Source organism: Ostrinia furnacalis, unplaced genomic scaffold (genome assembly GCF_004193835.3).
Source record: "Ostrinia furnacalis isolate ACB-3 unplaced genomic scaffold, ASM419383v2 OfSCF4629, whole genome shotgun sequence".
NCBI lineage: Eukaryota > Metazoa > Arthropoda > Insecta > Lepidoptera > Crambidae > Ostrinia > Ostrinia furnacalis.
The window spans coordinates 3,364-23,791 of record NW_021134868.1 but is presented as its reverse complement, the minus strand read 5'-3'; the positions used below and the strand labels follow the sequence as shown (position 1 = coordinate 23,791).

The following is a 20,428-nucleotide window of genomic DNA, read 5'->3' as shown; positions in this document are numbered from 1 at the left end:
TGAATCGCGAAGAAACTTTCTGCTAGGTTCACAAGTGATCTGAGTTTTCTCAATGTGCAAATGAGAAAAAAATTTTTTAGTGTTGTTGAAAACTTTGCGAAAAGACGCTTTTGGTGTATAATATTATGTGTGTTTATAAATAAAGTAAAATTATTAAATTCAAAAGTTTTTGTTTACTTATTTGCATTTCCATGTGCAATGTAGAATTTTTCCAAATCCATTGTTTTGAAAATAATACAATACGTACACCATAAAGATAAATATTTTCAAAATAATGGATTTGAAAAAATTCTACATTGTACATCATAAAAACAATAATTCTTTGAAGGTTATGAGGGCCTATGTGTGCGTGAACTGTGTGTATGTGTGCGTGGACTTTATGTATGTATGTGTGCGTGTACTATGTATGTATGTGAGCGTTACGTACGTAGGTTAAGTACAGGGAATTTAACACCAGGCTGTCAATTAGTAGGCTCAAAAATTCAACAGAGAGGGTTCTCTATTTCCTATGTATTACTTTTCTCTATGGACTGCGTCGATTCCTACCTGTCAAAAAAAAAATGTATTTTGGGCTATTTGAAGATCAAGACGTGAATAAATTTTTGTGTGAAGTGCAAAAATGCTTTATGTTTATCAATTTCATATCCATGTAGTTCTCGTATTGGAAAACTAAGTTTCAAATAATATGTTTTCAAATTGTCTTTTTGAGTAAATTGGAAGGTATGGTATGATAATTGGATTTCCTTTCCAGAGTCATTGTTTGCTTGATGTGCCATGTTACTGTTTTTAAAGCTTTTTGTAATTTAGACTACTTACTGTACCACTTATTTATCCCGATCTCTATCTGAGCGTTGTGAGAAATATGCAGACTAACATTAAAGTCCCTAAATTACAGTGCTTTGGCAATGTACCTATAGTTGTTTCCCAGTGCCTTCCCTACGCCACAAGCAATTTTTGCTCCGTAAGAGTCCCTCGCTGCAGTGGTTACCCATATATGACTTTCAAAAGATTGCTAAAATGTATATTAACTTAACTACAAATTCTTGTTGTGAATTCTCACTGATGGATAAACTTTTGGTAGGCTATTCAGTCTCATGTTATTTCTTAAACGATTATTTAATATTAAGGACCTCTTATCTGATACAGTTACATTTATATATATTTGGTTCACATTGACTTTTGTACTGCACTTAATTTTTATTGAATACTAGCTGACCCGGCTAACTTCGTACCGCCTTAGCGTAGATATTTTCTTTATATTTTTTTCCGTAAAAACCTTGTACAGAGTATTAGAAAACTACAAAAAAAAATCAGCCAAATCGGTCAAGCCGTTTTCATGTTATGTCGTGACAACGGAAAACGGGTTTCATTTTTATATATATAGACTAGCTTTCCGCCCGCGGCATCGCCCGCGTGGAATTTTGTCTGTCACAGAAAAACAATATCGCGCGCGTATTTGCTCACCGTTTAGACCTACCCTGGACTACAACAAAAATTTTAAAACCAAAATCAGCTCAATCAGTCCAGCCATTCTCGAGTTTTAATCAGACTAACGAACATCAATTCATTTTTATTTATATAGATAGATAGATTACTTCAGTAAATTTTGCTTTGCTTGTTTATATTATTGGTATGTATTTATTCACTTTCAGATATTTTTATTTCAATTTGCTTTGAAAATGAGAACAATGTTTGTACCACATGAAAAGAATGGTAAAAAGAAGTTCCAAAAACCAAACATACTCAGAAAAAAACCAAAGCTTGCAGCAAAAACAAATGTGCTCGAAGCCTTTGAATCTCCTGATACTGCATCTTTGGTCAGTGAATGTTTTATAAAAGAAACAACAGATGAAACTCAATCTGAAGGCATGGCGACATTAAGTCTTCACTCTCACTTGGAGCACCAAACACCAGCCACTAGAGATGAACTAAACAATGAATTACAGATGCCATCAGAAAGTACTGATCATAAATATATTTTCAATAATAATGGAATGTTAGAGTCAGAAGGTTTAGGAGAGAATGTGCAATCAAAAAGTAAGTAGCCTTGCATTAAATATTAGTGTTTAAATATTTTGTATAGTGTTATGAACATTAGAGTGAGTGTTATTGGTAAAAGATTTTAGATGATGATGATTTTAACTGCTTTTTTATTTCTAGGCAATGAAGAAAATTCCAATGAAGCACTTGTTAACATAGAATCATTTTTTAGTGATGCCACAGCAGAGGTATTTATTAAAATTTTAGTATAACTAGCTGTGCCCGCGACTTCGTACGCGTGAAAACCTGTTTTCGCAACATTATTTATTTTTTCTTTGCACCTATTACTCGTAGTGTTGTGGTATACAGCCTTCCTCGATAAATGGGCTTCTAATACTGAAAGAATTATTCAAATCGGACCGGTAGTTCCTGAGATTAGCGCGTTCAAGTAAACAAACAAACAAACTCTTCAGCTTTATAATATTAGTAGTATAATATCCACCTTGGCCAAGTAATCAAATAATAATAAGTGTTGAATTCAAATTTTCCAGTATCTTTAGGTGTTTTTTTTTTCAGAATGTCATGCTGTATGATATAGACTGTGATCCAGGAACATCAATTGAAGCATTGGTAGTTATAGGTACTATAGCCATAGTTTTTTAGTTTATAAAAATCTAGACTAAACCTCCTCTGCCTCATCACTTATAAGTAAATACTTAAATAGCTAATTTCATATATTATTTTAGGTAGCTTTGAAGACAGATTTATCAATCATCCTTGTGTCCTTTGCTTGAGGCATTGTATTTTTATTGTATCATTGCACTTTTATAATGAATAGTAATTTAGGATATTTATTGTGGAACTGACACAATAAAAAAAAAGATATAATATAGGTATTTCAGAGTTATATTTTTCTAGATAATGAATCCCCAGTGTCAAATGTGTTGATGGAGCACACCCAAGATGAAGTCAACAACAGCCTGCCCTTGTCGACCGTGTCAAATGAGTATCCAGATTTAAATCAGACTGATCGGCCAGCTGCATCTCACCTTCAAAATTTCTATTCACAGTTTACTCCCATTAAATATCAGGTAATTTGAAGAATAACTTGTCAATAAGGTCCAGTATCCACCAAGGAGCAGAGCAGATAAGTGTTTTGAATAACCAATCAGATTTCATTATTCCCACTTCGGCGCTCCGCGCCGCGCCGCCGCCGCGCCTCTCAAATTCTATAGAAAAATTTCACGGCCTGACACTTCTCCACTCCGCTCCGCCTAGGTGGATACCGCGCCTAATGGTTGTTTTGCTAATATTTTTGTATTTATCAAAACACAATATATTATTATAGAAATATGGCATAATTTGCATTTTCTAAAGCAAACATGTTTCTTTACATTATTTATATTTTTAGTGTAAGGTACCTAATTGCAATAAAGAATTCAGGAGTGAGCAAAAATTTAAGAAGCATCAAAATACTCATTGTGAGGATGGGTCCATAAGAGCGCCGCGGCAAGTAACCGTGGAATGTCCCGTAAAGCGGATAGAGGCTGATGGTACAGAACAGTCGTGCGGCAAAATATTTCTTGTCAGAGATCAGTTGATCAAACATTTGAATGAAGATCATACTTTGGATGATGCAGTATACAGGTAAAAATAATAATAATGAAATCATGATAGCACCTAGTCCCAAGACAAAATATGTACGTAAACCTCTTTGCTGGTATTTGTGTTTGTTTTAAATAAATAAATGTCCTTAAAGTGTAAACCCTGCGTGTGCGTGTCAAGCCACCTCCTAGTTTGATTCACCAATTTTGGGACACCCTGTAGATGTTTGAGTCCAAATGAGTGGATATTTGTTCGAGGCTGTTTCCTTTTAAGAGCGTTTACGCCGTTTAGCGCAAAACAGTACTTTTTCAACCCGTTACAATCATATACCAGTTACATTACAAATCTATATACAGGGTGTCCCAAAAACAATGGATAATCCTGTAACCATCGATAGGCCTCGCCATGGTCTCCCTAACGTCCAATTTTGACCCCAGTAAAAATATCACCGTTTTCAAGATTTTTAAGTTTTTGTTCATTTTTAGAAAATTGCCACCTGCGATTACTTTTTCTCATGCCATTTCTACAAAATTTCTAAAAATGCACAAAAACTTAAAAATCTTGAAAACGGTGATATTTTTACTGGGGTCAAAATTGGACGTTAGGGAGACCATGGCGAGGCCTATCGATGGTTACAGGATTATCCATTGTTTTTGGGACACCCTGTATATAGATTTGTAATGTAACTGGTATATGATTGTAACGGGTTGAAAAAGTACTGTTTTGCGCTAAACGGCGTAAACGCTCTTAAAAGGAAACAGCCTCGAACAAATATCCACTCATTTGGACTCAAAGACCCGGCGAACTTTGTTCCGCCTTAATGGCAATAAATAAGCAGACTTTTTTTTTTAATTTCGAACGGGATAAAAAGTATCCTATGTCCTTCTCCTAGCTCTAAACTACCTCCCTGACAATTAACAGCTAAATCGGTTCAGCCGTTCTTGAGTTATAAGTGGAGTAACTAACACGACTTTCTTTTATATACAGGGTGTCCCAAAAACAATGGATAACCCTGTAACCATCGATAGGCCTCGCCATGGTCTCCCTAACGTCCAATTTTGACCCCAGTAAAAATATCACCGTTTTCAAGATTTTTAAGTTTTTGTTCATTTTTAGAAAATTGCCACCTGCGATTACTTTTTCTCATGCCATTTCTACAAAATTTCTAAAAATGCACAAAAACTTAAAAATCTTGAAAACGGTGATATTTTTACTGGGGTCAAAATTGGACGTTAGGGAGACCATGGCGAGGCCTATCGATGGTTACAGGGTTATCCATTGTTTTTGGGACACCCTGTATATAAAAGAAAGTCGTGTTAGTTACTCCACTTATAACTCAAGAACGGCTGAACCGATTTAGCTGTTAATTGTCAGGGAGGTAGTTTAGAGCTAGGAGAAGGACATAGGATACTTTTTATCCCGTTCGAAATTAAAAAAAAAAGTCTGCTTATTTATTGCCATTAAGGCGGAACAAAGTTCGCCGGGTCAGCTAGTATGTTATAGGCATAAATAATTAGGCAATTTCGTCGTCTAAATAGTTAGTTGAGAAAATATTTCGATTAGTATAGTATTTAAGGATTCTATTAAGATAAATCTACACAGGTTTTCAAATTTTCACTTTAGCGTCAGTTTACAAGCTGAAATTTTTATAAAAATACTGTGAAAACGATATAACAAACATTTATATCCTATAGCATAGGTCCTTAGGCAAATAGTTAGTTGAGAAAATTCTTAGATTTAAGCATTTTACAATAAGAAATCACAAATTCAAAGAACGTGAAATACCCAAAAATCAAAGTGATTTTTACACCATTATTCTTCTTTAATTCAACATAAAAATAGCTTAATATAATAAAATAACATCTTCTTTAAAATATTTACTTTGAAACGATATATAATTAATTGTTATTGTTTTGCTATAAACATTTGAAAACTATTAAAAAACGCCGCGCGCGAATAATTTCCAATGATGCCCCTTGAAACGCCGCGCTTCGCGTAAACGCTCTTAAGCACAAGTGAAGACCACACGGGAAAAACAAAGAATGTCAAAAAACTACAATTAACTACAATTATGAGAAAAACAGTTTTTAAAGTAATTTGAAAGTCTATATTTCTGATTTTTGAAATAGAATGTTTCCCTAAAAATCTAACAGATGGCATTAAAAAGTCAGTTTCACAAAAAAGGTGACATTAATTGTTTTTCCCGTGTGGTCTTCAAGTGTAATCGAAGGCCCATCATTGCCGCCGCAGGTGCGAGGAGTGCGGGCGGCGTTTCTTCTGGTCGTCGGGGCTGCGTGCCCACGTGCGCGCGCACTGCCGCCAGGCGGCGACGGCGGGGGCGGGGCCGGCGGGGCGGGGGGCGGGGCGCGCGCGGGCGCCGCTGGTGTGCGCGTGGGCCGGCTGCGGCCGCGTGTTCCGCCAGCCCTGCCGCCTGCGCGAGCACGCGCGCGCGCACACCGGCGACCGGCCCTATCCCTGCGACTACCCTGTGAGTTCATAGCTTAGCACATAAGATGGCCCCCTTAATGAGGGCTATCGTTTTTATACTCAACAGTTGGCACCCCTGGCGATTGACAGGACCTTACTCTACAGTGGCGCCATCTTGATGAGTGCAATGCGATAGTCCTCCTACCACTTTCGCGCTCACCAGTTGGCGCCACTGTCTTCGCTACTAGCAAGTGACAGGACCTTACTCTACAGTGGCGCCAACTGGTGAGCGCTAAAACGATAGCCCTCATTGATATTTATTTTCCGTGGTGCATAATCTTTTCATAAAGGTTTGTTTGTCACCTGTCATCCGCTTTGCAATGGAGGGAAGTCGAACCTTAATTTCGAACGCCTCCTATTTTCTTCTGATTGATTTCGTTGCGGGTCCAATGACAGTTTACTTTCCCCCGGGACAAACTTGACCTTCATTGGTTGGGTTTAAATCCTGGCTACACGGGAGTTGCAGTGGTGGAAACGAGAGGTGGGAATAGTCCCGTTACCCTGTTAGTTGCACATACTGTTATACTACGCCGATTGCTGATGAAGGCTGTCGTTCTTGTACCATTTGCGCTTGACGTGACCCTACTGTACAGTGGCGCCATCCTTGTAGCACTATCACTATAGCATTTGCATTCAAACACCACTGTCTTCGCCACTAGCAACTGGTGACCGCTAAAACGATAGCCTTCATTACATCGGCATGACGCGTCCGTGAGGATTACAGCTGCTTCATGAGAGGCAATTTCATCACCTATAGCTATAGCACATTCATCGTAAACAATGCAAATTATGCACCAAAAGAAAATATAATAGGCTAGATGACAAAATTTCAATTATTTGTCCGTCAGACAGATAATTAGAAAATATTACTCATATTTTTTATTTTCTTTTATAATTAAATAATAACAGTGCTACATCGAGTTAAAATGGCGCGATACGTCACGCTTGAGTAGAATTTTTACTCAAAAGTGACGTCACGCGACATTTCAACTCAATACATATAATACTGTAATCATTCGATAATGGAAAAAAAAATAAAAAATATGGGTCTAATATTTTCTAATTATCTGTCTGACGGACTAAATACAATTTCGATTTCATCCCTATTGAAATTCTGTTCACCAGAACTGCGGCTGGTCGTTCCGGTCGGCCAGCAAGCTGATGCGTCACGCGCGGAGACACACGGGCGAGCGCAAGCACGCGTGCACGGCGTGCGACCAGGCCTTCCTGCGCCGCGAGCACCTGCGCGACCACGTGGCGCGCTACCACGCGCTGCGCCGCGCGCACCCCTGCCACCACCCCGGTCAGTGCACTAGTCCAGGGTTTCCCAATTTTTTTTTGCCCTAATCCCAACTAATATTATAAATGCGAAAGTAACTCTGTCTGTCTGTCTGTCTGTCTGTTACGCTTTCCCGCTTAAACCTCGCAACCGATTTTGATGAAATTTGGCATAGAGATAGTTTGAGTCCCGGGAAAGAACATAGGATAGTTTTTATCCCGGTTTTTGAAACAGGGACGCGCGCGATAAAGTTTTTCTGTGACAGACAAAATTCCACGCGGGCGAAGCCGCGGGCGGAAAGCTAGTCGCCGCTGGTGTGCGCGTGGGCCGGCTGCGGCCGCGTGTTCCGCCAGCCCTGCCGCCTGCGCGAGCACGCGCGCGCGCACACCGGCGACCGGCCCTATCCCTGCGACTACCCTGTGAGTTCATAGCTTAGCACATAAGATAGGCCTCCTTAATGAGGGCTATCGTTTTAGCGCTCACCAGTTAGCGCCACTGTAGAGTAAGGTCCTGTCACTTGCTAGTAGCGAAGACAGTGGCACCAACTTGTGAGCATTTTGCACTCATCAAGATGGCGCCACTGTAGAGTAAGGTCCTGTCAATCGCCAGGGGTGCCAACTGTTAAGTATAAAAACGATAGCCCTCATTGATATTTATTTTCCGTGGTGCATAATCTTTTCTTAAAGGTTTGTTTGTCACCTGTCATCCGCTTTGCAATGGAGGGAAGTCGAACCTTAATTTCGAACTCCTCCTATGTTCTTCCGATTGATTTCGTTGCGGGTCTAATGACAGTTTAACTTTCCCCCGGGACAAACTTGACCTTCATTGGTTGGGTTTTTTTATGGCGGTCAAGCTGTAGATCCTGGCTACACAGGAATTGCAGTGGTGGGAACGAGAGGTAGGAATAGTCCCGTTACCTACCCTGTGAGTTGCACATACTGTTATACTACGCCGATTGCTGATGAAGGCTGTCGTTCTTGTACCGTTTGCGCTTGACGCGACCCTACTCTACAATGGCGCTATCCTTGTATCACTATCACTATAGCATTTGCATTCAAATGCGATAGTCGTCGTACCGCTACAGCGCTCACCGGTTGCAGTGGCGCCATCCTTGTAGCACTATCACTATAGCATTTGCATTCAAACACCACTGTCTTCGCCACTAGCAACTGGTGACCGCTAAAACGATAGCCTTCATTACATCGGCATGACGCGTCCGTGAGGATTACAGCTGCTTCATGAGAGGCAATTTCATCACCTATAGCTATAGCACATTCATCGTAAACAATGCAAATTATGCACCAAAAGAAAATATAATAGGCTAGATGACAAAATTTCAATTATTTGTCCGTCAGACAGATAATTAGAAAATATTACTCATATTTTTTATTTTCTTTTATAATTAAATAATAACAGTGCTACATCGAGTTAAAATGGCGCGATACGTCACGCTTGAGTAGAATTTTTACTCAAAAGTGACGTCACGCGACATTTCAACTCAATACATATAATACTGTAATCATTCGATAATGGAAAAAAAAATAAAAAATATGGGTCTAATATTTTCTAATTATCTGTCTGACGGACTAAATACAATTTCGATTTCATCCCTATTGAAATTCTGTTCACCAGAACTGCGGCTGGTCGTTCCGGTCGGCCAGCAAGCTGATGCGTCACGCGCGGAGACACACGGGCGAGCGCAAGCACGCGTGCACGGCGTGCGACCAGGCCTTCCTGCGCCGCGAGCACCTGCGCGACCACGTGGCGCGCTACCACGCGCTGCGCCGCGCGCACCCCTGCCACCACCCCGGTCAGTGCACTAGTCCAGGGTTTCCCAATTTTTTTTTGCCCTAATCCCAACTAATATTATAAATGCGAAAGTAACTCTGTCTGTCTGTCTGTCTGTCTGTTACGCTTTCCCGCTTAAACCTCGCAACCGATTTTGATGAAATTTGGCATAGAGATAGTTTGAGTCCCGGGAAAGAACATAGGATAGTTTTTATCCCGGTTTTTGAAACAGGGACGCGCGCGATAAAGTTTTTCTGTGACAGACAAAATTCCACGCGGGCGAAGCCGCGGGCGGAAAGCTAGTTGATTATACTTTTCCTAGCGGAACCCCCGTACTACTCCGCCCGCACGCCCTGCCCCTCCCTTGTGCGTAAACAAGTCGGTGCGAGCGAACTACGTCGGTCACGAAACGTGGGATAATATTTTTTACGGAACCCTTGCGGCCTTTCCACGGAACCCCAGGGTTCCGCGGACCACCATTCGGGAACCGCTGCACTAGACACTACTCTAGCTCACTAGCTCTAGTTCTTTAGCTCACTAGCTTCAGTTCTCTAGCTCTAGTTCTCTAGCTCTAGCTCACTAGCTCTAGTTCTCAAGCTCTAGTTCTCTAGCTCTAGTTCTTTAGCTCTAGCTCACTAGCTCTAGTTCTCAAGCTCTAGCTCACTAGCTCTAGTTCTCTAGCTCTAGCTCACTAGCTGTAGTTCTCTAGCTCTAGTTCACTAGCTCTAGTTCTCTAGCTCTAGCTCTAATTTTCTAGCTCTAGTTCTCTAGCTTTAGCTCACTAGCTCTAGTTCTCTAGCTCTAGCTCCTAGCTCTAGCTCACTAGCTCTAGTTCTCTAGCTCTAGCTCACTAGCTCTAGTTCTCTAGCTCTAGCTCACTAGCTCTAGTTCTCTAGCTCTAGCTCACTAGCTCTAGTTCTCTAGCTCACTAGCTCTAGTTCTCTAGCTCTAGCTCCTAGCTCTAGTTTTCTAGCTCTAGCTCCTAGCTCTAGTTCTCTAGCTCTAGCTCACTAGCTCTAGTTCTCTAGCTCTAGCTCACTAGCTCTAACTCTCTAGCTCCAAGCTTGCAATGAGCGGAGAAAACTGCACTCCCTAGCTCTAGCTCTCTAGCTCCAAGCTCACAGTGGGCTGATGGAACTTCGCTCCCTAGCTCGAACTCTCTGGCTCCAGGCTTGCAATAGGTGGAGTGAACTGCGCTCCCTATCTCTAGTTCCAGGCTCACAGTGGGCGGATTGAACTACGCTCTCTAGCTCCAGGCTTGCAATAGGTGGAGTGAACTGCGCTCCCTAGCTCTAGTTCCAGGCTCACAGTGGGCGGATTAATCTACGCTCCTTAGCTCTAGCTTTCTAGTTCCAAGCTCAGAGTGGGCGGATTGAACTATGCTCTCTAACTCACATTGGGTGAAGTGAACTTCACTCCTAGAACTAGAGTTATCTTGCTACAAGTTTAGTGTGGGTGGAGGGACAGGGAGTGATGCGCCTCCGTTGGACGCGAGCACTGCTTTACAACCTCTTTTCGTCCTCTTTTAGTCCACGACAATGAGTCAACGTCATGAGACGAAAAGGGGTCGCCTTAAGGAGCCATGTTTGCGCTGGGTTAATTGTAGTAAAAAGTATGTTGGGTTCATGTACTCTGTTCTCATTGCAGGTTGTGAACAAACCTTCAACAACATGAGCACGCTGTATCTGCATATGAAGAAAGTGCACAAGAATAAAGACAGCCCGTCAGCGACGACCACCAGCGAAACCGAATCATTCTTCACGCTCGAGAAGACTGATGATAATATGTTTTTGGTATGATATCATTCATTTTTATAAATCTAATTTTTATATTATTAATAATGTGTAACAAATATTTTTTTTAGCAATAAATGTTCAAACATAGTCTATTGTTGTAGCACACTTATCAACCCGGAAAGGGATCGTAGCCGTATCAACTCGAGGCGGCCAGTATTCTTTGTATCAAACTCCATACAGCAACGCACACTTATTCGCACCGTAACGTAAACGCCTCGCCTTACGGTTGACAGCGCGCGAAAGGCGATACCGTGTTGATCCCTTTCCGAGTTGATAAGTCTGCTATGACCTTTATTATGTCACTACACTTTTTTATCCAGCCCAAAAGTGAAACATGTTCTTTTTTATTCTGAAGGTTTGGATCGGACCTCTAACGAATAGTAAAAATTGTAGGTGAACGTATCGCCCGAGTGTGGTTTGTCGGACGACGTTTCGGCGGAGGGTGGCTTGGTTTTGGCGGAGACGGGAGCGGAGGAGTTAGCGGAGGTGGGAGCGGAGACGGAAGCGGAGACGGAGGCGGAGGGCGAGTGGCACTCGGCGCGCACGCACTGCACCTGGCCGCTTGAGGGCCGCGCGGGGCACTGCGACATCAATGACGATGATAATCTGCTCAAAGATGATTCACATGTGAGTTTTTTAGACAGTCGATTTTGATTATACATTTAGGGTGGGTTGCATCACGGTAATACTATCATACAGTATTGTAACTTCATATAAACGGACGAGACGCGAGCTTTCCTTCGAAATTCAAATCTCGGCATGCGCTCGACATGCAAAAGTAAGGGGTGTCGCGAATGTGCCACAGTAATAAACTGACGATGTGTTTTGTAAACAGTAAGTGTTGTTTTTATAAAGAATAATTACAAGTACCTATTTATACAGGGTGTTAGGTAAATGGGCTTATAAGCCGACACTAGCCCATATTAACATTATATTGTAAATGGTACGGTGTATCAGTGATATCGTATTTTTTAAAATTTTTACAAAGTCAGATTTGTATGAAAATTAAAATTATTAAAATGCTGATATAAAATTTGTGACTTATAAATATTATAAATGGTATGGTGGTTTATAATGTAAATGGTATGGTGAAGTCAGAAATTTTATGTCAGCATTTTAATAATTTTAATTTTCATACAAATCTGAGTTTGTAAAAATTTTAAAAAATGCACACGTTAACATGGGCTAGTGTCTGCTTATAAACCCATTTACCCAACACTCTGTATAATAAATCAAGCATTTTGTACGCCTCGGTCGAGGAGCATACATTTTACGGTCGCAAATTTATAAATAACATTTGTTACTAAATCTTAACACAAATATTTTTTTAGTTAAATTTACTAATGACAAGACAACATGCATTTTTATCCTATTTAATTCACAAAGTATTTTGTTTCTCAAAATAAAATAAAAAATTACAATCACAAAATACACTCACAAAACTAGATAGAAATTCTAAGTAGGCAGATGTAGTGAAAATAGGGTCTGTAGGTGGGCAGCCCTATCGCATGTTGTCATAGGGTGACGTACCGCTCGGCTGTTGACATTTATTTCAAAAATATGGCCGAGTTGGAATACTGTATAGATAGTATTACCGTGGTTGCATCATCTTATTTTAACAAATGTCAGAAGTCGGTCCAACTCCACAATATCCGTGACTATAACCATTACGAGCACGGTTAAATAAGGTGGTGCAACTCAGCCTTAAACATGTTTTTTACTTTTTTTATTCCCTGCTAAGCTCTTATCAACTTTTTTCTTTACTTTATGATTCAATCACAAGTATCTAATGAAATATCTTGTTGACAGGTCGAGCAGCTGGAAGGTTCGGAGAGCAACACTTACACTGTGCGGAGCGATCTGTTTCTCCATGGAAACGTTATGATAAATGACGATAGCCAGTGAGTATATTTATTTTGAAGAAGTAACGCTAGAAGGTCTGGAAAGTTCTCGTCGAGTGGAGACCATGGGCTGGAAGAAGACGTAGTGTGCGCAGGCCTCCCATTAGGACCGACGATCAGATGAAGGTCGTAGGAAGAACCCGGATACGGGCAGCGCAGGACCAGTCGTTGTGGAAATCCTTGAGGATGGCTTTTGTCGAGCAGTTGGCGTCATTCACCTGAAACGAACGAACGCTAGAGTACTTTTACAATACATTTAATTTTTTAATACTAATTGTTATGCAATGTATTGCACTTTTGAGCTCGATTCACACATATCAGTGAAGCCACAGTTCCGTCAAAGTGTTCGCTCAGTTCAGTATCAGTGCGACAGTGTTGCGTCAGTGATTCAATTCATACATGTCAGTACTCAGTTCACGGAGCTTCAGTGAAAACGTGTTCGTCGTCAAGTATCGAGATTATGGCGTTCAGTACTACGGAGCTAGCAATGATAGCTATTGCTTTGGACGAAGAAGAAGAGCAGCATCAAAGTAAAAAAAGAAAATGGGTGCATGAAGCAGGCGATGAAGAGAGACAGAAGGCGGCGTCCGTGATCCGACAAAAAATATCGTCGTCAACGAATACGTCCGTGATTGCCAGTGTCGGCACTGACACTGAGAGCACTGTGTCGTCACTGACACTGACAAGTGGGGATGCGTTCATAGAAACTGTATGAAAGAATATTTCGCACTGTGCTGGTACTGTGTCTGAACTGCGACTTACTTGACTTATGGTCCTATGTCCCCTAGATGGGGCAGAGGGCGTCCACAACAGTCCTCCATCGCGTTCGGTCTTGAGCTATGTGTTTGATCTCGCTCCAAGTCTTGCCGATCTTCTTCGCCTCGTCTGCCACAGTGCGCCGCCAAGTTTGCTTGGGGCGACCACGTTTGCGTTTTCCTTGGGGGTTCCAATCCAGAGCCTGCTTGGGGATGTGATCGGGACTCAGTCAGTCTGAACTGTGACTTCACTGATATGTGTGAATCGGCCTTTACACTTTTCAAATTGTTGTCGTTATCAGCGAGAGGGCGTTAAAATACGCTTGAATGTTTGTTTTTGTCGTGTCCCAGGCACATGGGCGCGTGCGGGGGCGCGGGCGCGGAGGGCGCGGGCGCGGGCGCGGGCTCGCCGCTGGGCGCCGGCCTGGGCCTGCTCGACGCGCACCCCACCATCGATCTCATGCAGGTGCGTTCAATATATAAATCTTTGGACAATTTCACACAGCGCCAGCTCTGCTGAACCATTTAAGAACCTAGTAAGTGCAGCGGAGCAAATTTTACAGGAGAGCGAAAAAACGCATTTTCATTTGCCCTGCTAAGATGCTTAAAGGTTTGGATAACTTCCGATGTTTATATTAAAGATTAGTTACTAAAGTATACTTTATGGAATAAAATAATATTTTTAGTTGAAAATTGCAAGTTTTATGCTCTTTACTAACAATAAAAANGGTGGAAAATTGGGGGTGAACTTTTTTATACGCAATATTTTTAAGTTTTAGTTTTTTTTTGTGTTCACGCATTAGAAGTCGGTTTTATTTTTTAAAAAAGTTATCTCTTTTTAGTCGATAACTCGTTCGCCTCGTTCGGTATACAGCATACTTTTACGATAAATTTAGTTTTTTACTACTAATTGTTATGCAATGTATTTCACTTTTACACTTTTCAAATTGTTATCGTTATCAGCGAGAGGGTTAAATAAAATCAGGGATGTTAAGGATATGAAGTTTCGGTTATGGATACAATTTCGGATATTATAATTTTAAAAAGATAAAATTCAAATAGCAAGATGCTGCGCGAGTTGCGCGACCCACATAGCCACTTTATGTACTATGACGACACCTATGATAATGGTAAAACAGGCGGGGATATTAGATGGTGCCAGGGAATGCCAGACAACAATTAAAAATATTAAGATTTAGACTTGCCTTTATTCGAAACTTTTGAATCTATTTCGGTTATGGTTATTTTTTTATTTCGGATATCCGATAGTTTCGGTTACGGTTACGGATATCCTTAACATCCCTGGTTAAAATATACTTGAATGTTTATTTTTGTCGTGTCCCAGGCACATGGGCGCGTGCGTGGGCGCGGGCGCGGAGGGCGCGGGCGAGGGCGCGGGCGCGGGCTCGCCGCTGGGCGCCGGCCTGGGCCTGCTCGACGCGCACCCCACCATCGATCTCATGCAGGTGCGTTCAATTGACACCCTTACTACCACCAGCCACCAGGCCTGTTCATCTCCGCGAGTTTACATTGAAAACAAAACACGCACGATGGCCCACCTACAGGACACTATTCGACAAGGCCTCACATACATTGTTAAACAAATAAAAAAAAAAAATAAAATAAAAAAAAATACGAGCGAACATTGACTCACGCACGCATATTCTTGTGTATGATGGAAGAAAATAAAGAAAATGGTGTACTAAATACTGTGCAGTATTTAACTACCTAAATAATAATAAAAACACAGAATGTACTTTTTTAAGTTGCCTCAAGACACTGGGAGGTAAATAAGTAGTTAATATTATTCATGATAATTCATGCTAAATCATGTATTTCCTCCGCCATTTTCCGCAGTTTGGCACCTCACGTCACATCATTTTACCGAAGTCAGCCCTATAGCTTCGGCGCAGTGCCGATCACTGACGTTTGTCAACAAAATGGTGCTTGACTCTTGAGACAGGCTAAATTACACCATATTGTTACTAGCCCCAAAGTAAGCAACTTAATGCTTGTGTTATGGGTGCTAGCTTAACGGATATACTACTTATATACTTTTTTTTTTAAATACATAAATATTATACATAGTCACACCCAGACCCGTCACAGAAATTAAAATTCATCATTTCAATTTCTGCCCGGCCGGGAATCGAACCCGGGACCTCTCGGCATAGTAGTCCGTTCTGAACCACTACACCAAACGGCCGACCGTTCAATGATGGGCATCGTTTTAGCGCTCACCAGTTAGCGCCACTGTAGAGTAAGGTCCTGTCACTTGCTAGTAGCGAAGACAGTGGCACCAACTTGTGAGCGCTAAAGTGGTAGGAGGACTATCGCATTTGCACTCATCAAGATGGCGCCACTGTAGAGTAAGGTCCTGTCAATCGCCAGGGGTGCCAACTGTTAAGTATAAAAACGATAGCCCTCATTGTCAGCCTTATTACACCTACATAAGGTGCTGCTGTGTTTCAAGTCCGGTCGCCGAGCAGACTGCGGCCGCCCGTCGCAATATAATAACGCGTGAGTGATAAGGATAGGTAGCTTGGGGTCATTGTACGAAATTCTATGTGCTCAGCGACCGGAGTCGGCCTGGGCCTGCTCGACGCGCACCCCACCATAGATCTCATGCAGGTGCGTTCGATTGTCAGCTTTACTACACCTACATAAGGTGCTGCTGTGTTTCAAATCACTACGGCCGCCCGTCGCACAGTGAGTGTGCGAGTGCGATAGCAATATAATATCGGTAAGCGATAAGGATAGGTAGCTTGGTCATGGTCACTGTGCGATATTCTATCTGCNGGCCCACCGTGCGGCGACCGGACTTTAGTTATGTCCCATATCCCGTGCTATAAATATGTTGCAGGCTGACCTAAGATATTTTTAACGTACATAGTGGCAACATTTGTTGGAGACCTCGAAAACTTGGCCTTGTGCCAATCCTGGTGTCTCAAATACTTGTAGTTTTGTGAATAACGTCGCTTAGCTAACAATACCGGGCATGTCTAAAACTGGCTTTGTGTTTTTTTAATACTTAATTACATCTTTACAGGGGAAATTATTTTATAATTTAACGTCAGCCATGTACCTTAGTCATTTCCCTCAAATTCATAACAAAAAACGGCCAAAATAACTTCGTACTTTCGAAGTTACAGTATATGTAGAATGTTACAGAAACCTTACCCGTGATCTCCAGGTAATTTGATGTGTTAATTTCAGGAAGAGTTGATGTACGCTGACACAGCGGCAGACGAGTCCTCTTTCCGAATATTCCTGCTCAGCGGGGAAGAACTGACTTAATGTTAACTCCAGCCACAGGCGGCTCTAGACGAATTATGCAGCTTGTTGTCGCGACCTCTGCTATGTACGAGCTTCGACCTATGCTCGTCACGCCCTTTTTGTGGTGAGTCATAGTAAATAGATCGTGATTTGTTTCGATTCAGAGGACCTTTTTTAGCTCTCCCGTTCAACGAATACGATTCAGTGCAATATAGCAGAGGTCAGTGCTCTTTATAACGGGATCACTACTATTTTTAATATTTTGTATTCGTCTGCTGCTAATATTCTGATTGTATCTAATTCAATTCAAGTGATGAAATTTAGTCTAAAAATGAAAAATTATACCTAGTTAATGTAGGTTTATAAATTTACTGTCGTGAATACTTATGAAGATGTGTAGTTTTGTTATAGTAATGATAGTAGAGGAAATCTACTTTGTAAAATTATAAATTTGTATTAGGTATTTTACTATTAAAAGGCCGGGTTGAAATGTGTACATTCTAAGGGATTCGATGAAATATTTAGTGTTAAATGATCTGCGAAGCGGATTCAAATTATATCACAAATAATTAGGCTTGATACAAGGGAATGCAAACGACGACAAAGTCAGGACAAGGCTCGTCACTCGCACTCTATCTTGGCGAGTAGCGTGAGCAGGCTAGGCATAGCAATTAATTAGTGTAAGCAACTTTATACTGTAAGTTAACGACTCTGACACGTATTTAACCCTCGCTGTACGAGGTGGGGTATGACACACCCCAGTCCTTTAAAAATAGCCACAATTTTAAAAATTTGCAAGTGCTGAATTTGAAATTCTCAGTAGCTGGAATTATGACACTGCTGCTTCGATCAGCGTTGCAAAATCAGTCCAGCGGTGACTACCAACTGAGTTACATGCCTTTAAAGNGATGAGGAGTCAAAAGTGGCTCTAATTGGTTCGTCTAAATATACGCACGGTGCAGTCTCCTCTATGGAACTAGGCTTAACATGCTCCCGCATGTCTATAGTGTTTGCTCAATGTTGATTTAGTCGATTTTCTCCTGAAATGAACATGTAAGACAACAATAAAATTTCCAATTTTACAGACCTTCTAGAGCAGATGCTGCAAAAACTATACAAGATATAGAAAAACTTGACGGTCTCACCTATAGCAAATTGATTAAGCTTTTTTTGGTTCATAGTAGTCATGTCACTAGGACGCATAGTTTCCGAGGATTAAGCGAAAAACCGAAAAGTGGTACCTTTAAACCCCCCTCTCCCCGCCGGCTCAAGGGCTAAGGGCGGGGACTTTTGCTATGTTCACCACCTAACTAGGCTAAATAAAGTCCCGAGGTCATAAATTGTGTTCCACGGATTTCTCTCTACAACGTCGTTAAGGCATTCATTGACTGGACTAGTAAGCAACTTTATACTGTAAGTTAACGACTCTGACACGTATTTAACTCACTAATAATAATCGTTAGTATGAGTTGTTAAAATAATGTATACCTAGCGCATGAAATAACTTACGTATGAAGGTATAGAAACAATTTAATGTTTCATTTATTACATAAAAAAGGAACAACACTATATTACATAGTAGATTTTCATAAAAGTGGCCCAGTTTATAGCGCAGTGTTTGGTAGTAACTTTAAAACTTAAATTGGGCGTTATTAATTTTAAATATTGCTTGATATTTATTTGTTGTTATACTAAAAAGTACCTTATGTATGCCTTATTTTACAGTTAAACTATACTTAACAATTTATACTTATGTATACATATTTATTTAAAGTTAGGAATAAATACGATAAGGTGTATAATGAATTTCTGTATAATATTAATAATCTTTTAATGCAAGGAATCTATTACTATTTAATTACGATCTATGGCTATTTAAATAATAAACCGGGTTTAAAAGTTAACTTTAACAATAGTACAAAGTTTAATCGTATGTGGCTATTGCGTTTTCTTAATGAAACCCAGAAAAATGTTTGTAGTGCAATATTCGACTTTACAATTTTCTATGTAATAATTAGAAAACTGTGAGTGCCTGTTAGGTAAAAAAATCGATACCTGAGAGACTAGTTGACCTTCCCTCTTCCATCGGGTAAATTCAATTAGGTAAGAATATTTGCCAATTATTTCCTAAATTCGATATTTACTGTAGTGAAAACGAATAATTTAGAAATACTGAGCATTTACTTAATTGTGAATTGTAATAAGTGTATTGTTAGTTCAACGATTAGGGCCGATCCTCTGGATGTGGACGGCGCCTTTCAGCTCAAAGGAGACGTCCCAAGTAATAATGCTAAGGTGTACCTTCTTTGATAGGAACGTAGAAACGCATGTTGTGTTTTCACTGTATCCTAGTAATGTGATTCTAATGGCCTAAAAGTCGGATTTTTACTTCGAGATCATAAATCTAAACAATGAACCGTCGTTTTCAAACACTTCCTTCATTTATTTTCGTTGAATTTATTAAATGTATACCGAATGTTGACTTGAATTTGGTACCTACCTACTAAAATATTTAAGAAACCTTTGCATATTTATAATCTCAATTTTATAAAAATCTGACTATAAATAAGCTTAGATGTGATGTGTAAATGAAAGCATAGCCTAAAAAGGCTCGTTAATGTAGACATACGCTAGGTTATGCTCACGCGGAACTGAAAGCTAGGCGTGAGACTGGTTTCGGCGTACATGCTTCGTTTTGGCGTTATAATGTATATTGAAAAGTTGCGTGAAATGCAGGAATAGTACTCAACAGCGCATCAGACTGCATTTATTAGAAAATAGTACATATTACTACGACAAAAGATGCCAAATGCTTAGCTTGATGTGCTGTAGTCTGTACTTGCCATGCTTTGCTCCGTGTGTGCACGAACATGCATTTAGGATGGTGTCAATTTTCGAAGTTGAATATTTGAAGTGTTACCATTTGTTTCATCGAACATGATGTGGTCGGACAAATCAAGAGAATATCTGACGTAAATATAATAAATTGTTTCAATTGCCCAAATGCCCAGCAGCCTGAAACCTAGGTGGGTTTAGATGACATACATATTTTGTCATTCACGGTCACGGGAGTTTGAGGGTAATCCAAACATATGTCACTACACTGAGATTTAGATAGGTAGCTATTTTGACAAATCTGATTACTTCACGAAATTGTTCTATACAGGATGGAAACGATAAGTGATCTCACTCGATTATTTCTAAACTATACAAGATATCCAAAAACTGGTTACTGATCCTGAAAGTGCTTTATGAGCTCTATCCAACGGTACCAATAATAGGTTACCAAATAAACTGGATCTATCCGAAAATTCAATGTTTCCGGCTTCCATACATTTAGTAAAACCACATTTAGTACTGCCACAGTCACGGCACTCATGTCTTGATAATATTATAGCAAGTAAAGCCTAAAACCAATGTTTTTCATGAATAATTTTAAATAAGAATGCAATTTGGAGTTCAATGTAAGTGTATTATTGAATAAAAAAAATTAACACTTCTAACATTGTGTGGCTGGCATACATTTAGTATGGAGCCTGAAAACATTGAATTTTCGGATAG

General features: G+C 40.4%; 1 protein-coding gene across 3 annotated transcripts; it reads left to right on the top strand.

Annotated features, from left to right (window-relative positions):
- Positions 1–541: 541 nt before the first annotated feature.
- On the top strand, positions 542–19,822 carry LOC114359717 (gastrula zinc finger protein xFG20-1). Of its 3 annotated transcripts, XR_003656443.1 has the most exons (14): positions 542–720; positions 1,653–2,037; positions 2,161–2,228; positions 2,557–2,620; positions 2,899–3,071; positions 3,392–3,627; positions 5,836–6,073; positions 7,198–7,375; positions 10,787–10,932; positions 11,329–11,562; positions 12,745–12,836; positions 13,943–14,057; positions 16,808–17,569; positions 18,286–19,822. XR_003656443.1 is itself a non-coding variant. In XM_028314201.1 (13 exons), exons 2-13 carry the CDS (start codon positions 1,680–1,682, stop codon positions 16,886–16,888), a joined length of 1,989 nt encoding a protein of 662 aa, XP_028170002.1. In that variant the 5' UTR covers positions 542–720; positions 1,653–1,679; the 3' UTR covers positions 16,889–17,588. The 3 variants fall into 3 exon arrangements, 2 of the variants coding, with proteins under 2 accessions (XP_028170002.1, XP_028170003.1); XM_028314201.1 differs by lacking the exons at positions 13,943–14,057; positions 18,286–19,822 and adding an exon at positions 14,937–15,057 and having other exon boundaries at positions 16,808–17,588; XM_028314202.1 differs by lacking the exon at positions 18,286–19,822 and having other exon boundaries at positions 16,808–17,588.
- Positions 19,823–20,428: the final 606 nt, after the last annotated feature.

Bases quoted from the DNA above. Each gene is read 5' to 3' on its own strand.
- LOC114359717 (XM_028314201.1), top strand. From the start codon at position 1,680: ATGAGAACAATGTTTGTACCACATGAAAAGAATGGTAAAAAGAAGTTC. The intron at 3,628-5,835 runs GTAAAAATAATA...TTGCCGCCGCAG, and splicing joins TTGGATGATGCAGTATACAG to GTGCGAGGAGTGCGGGCGGC. The intron at 11,563-12,744 runs GTGAGTTTTTTA...TCTTGTTGACAG, and splicing joins TGCTCAAAGATGATTCACAT to GTCGAGCAGCTGGAAGGTTC.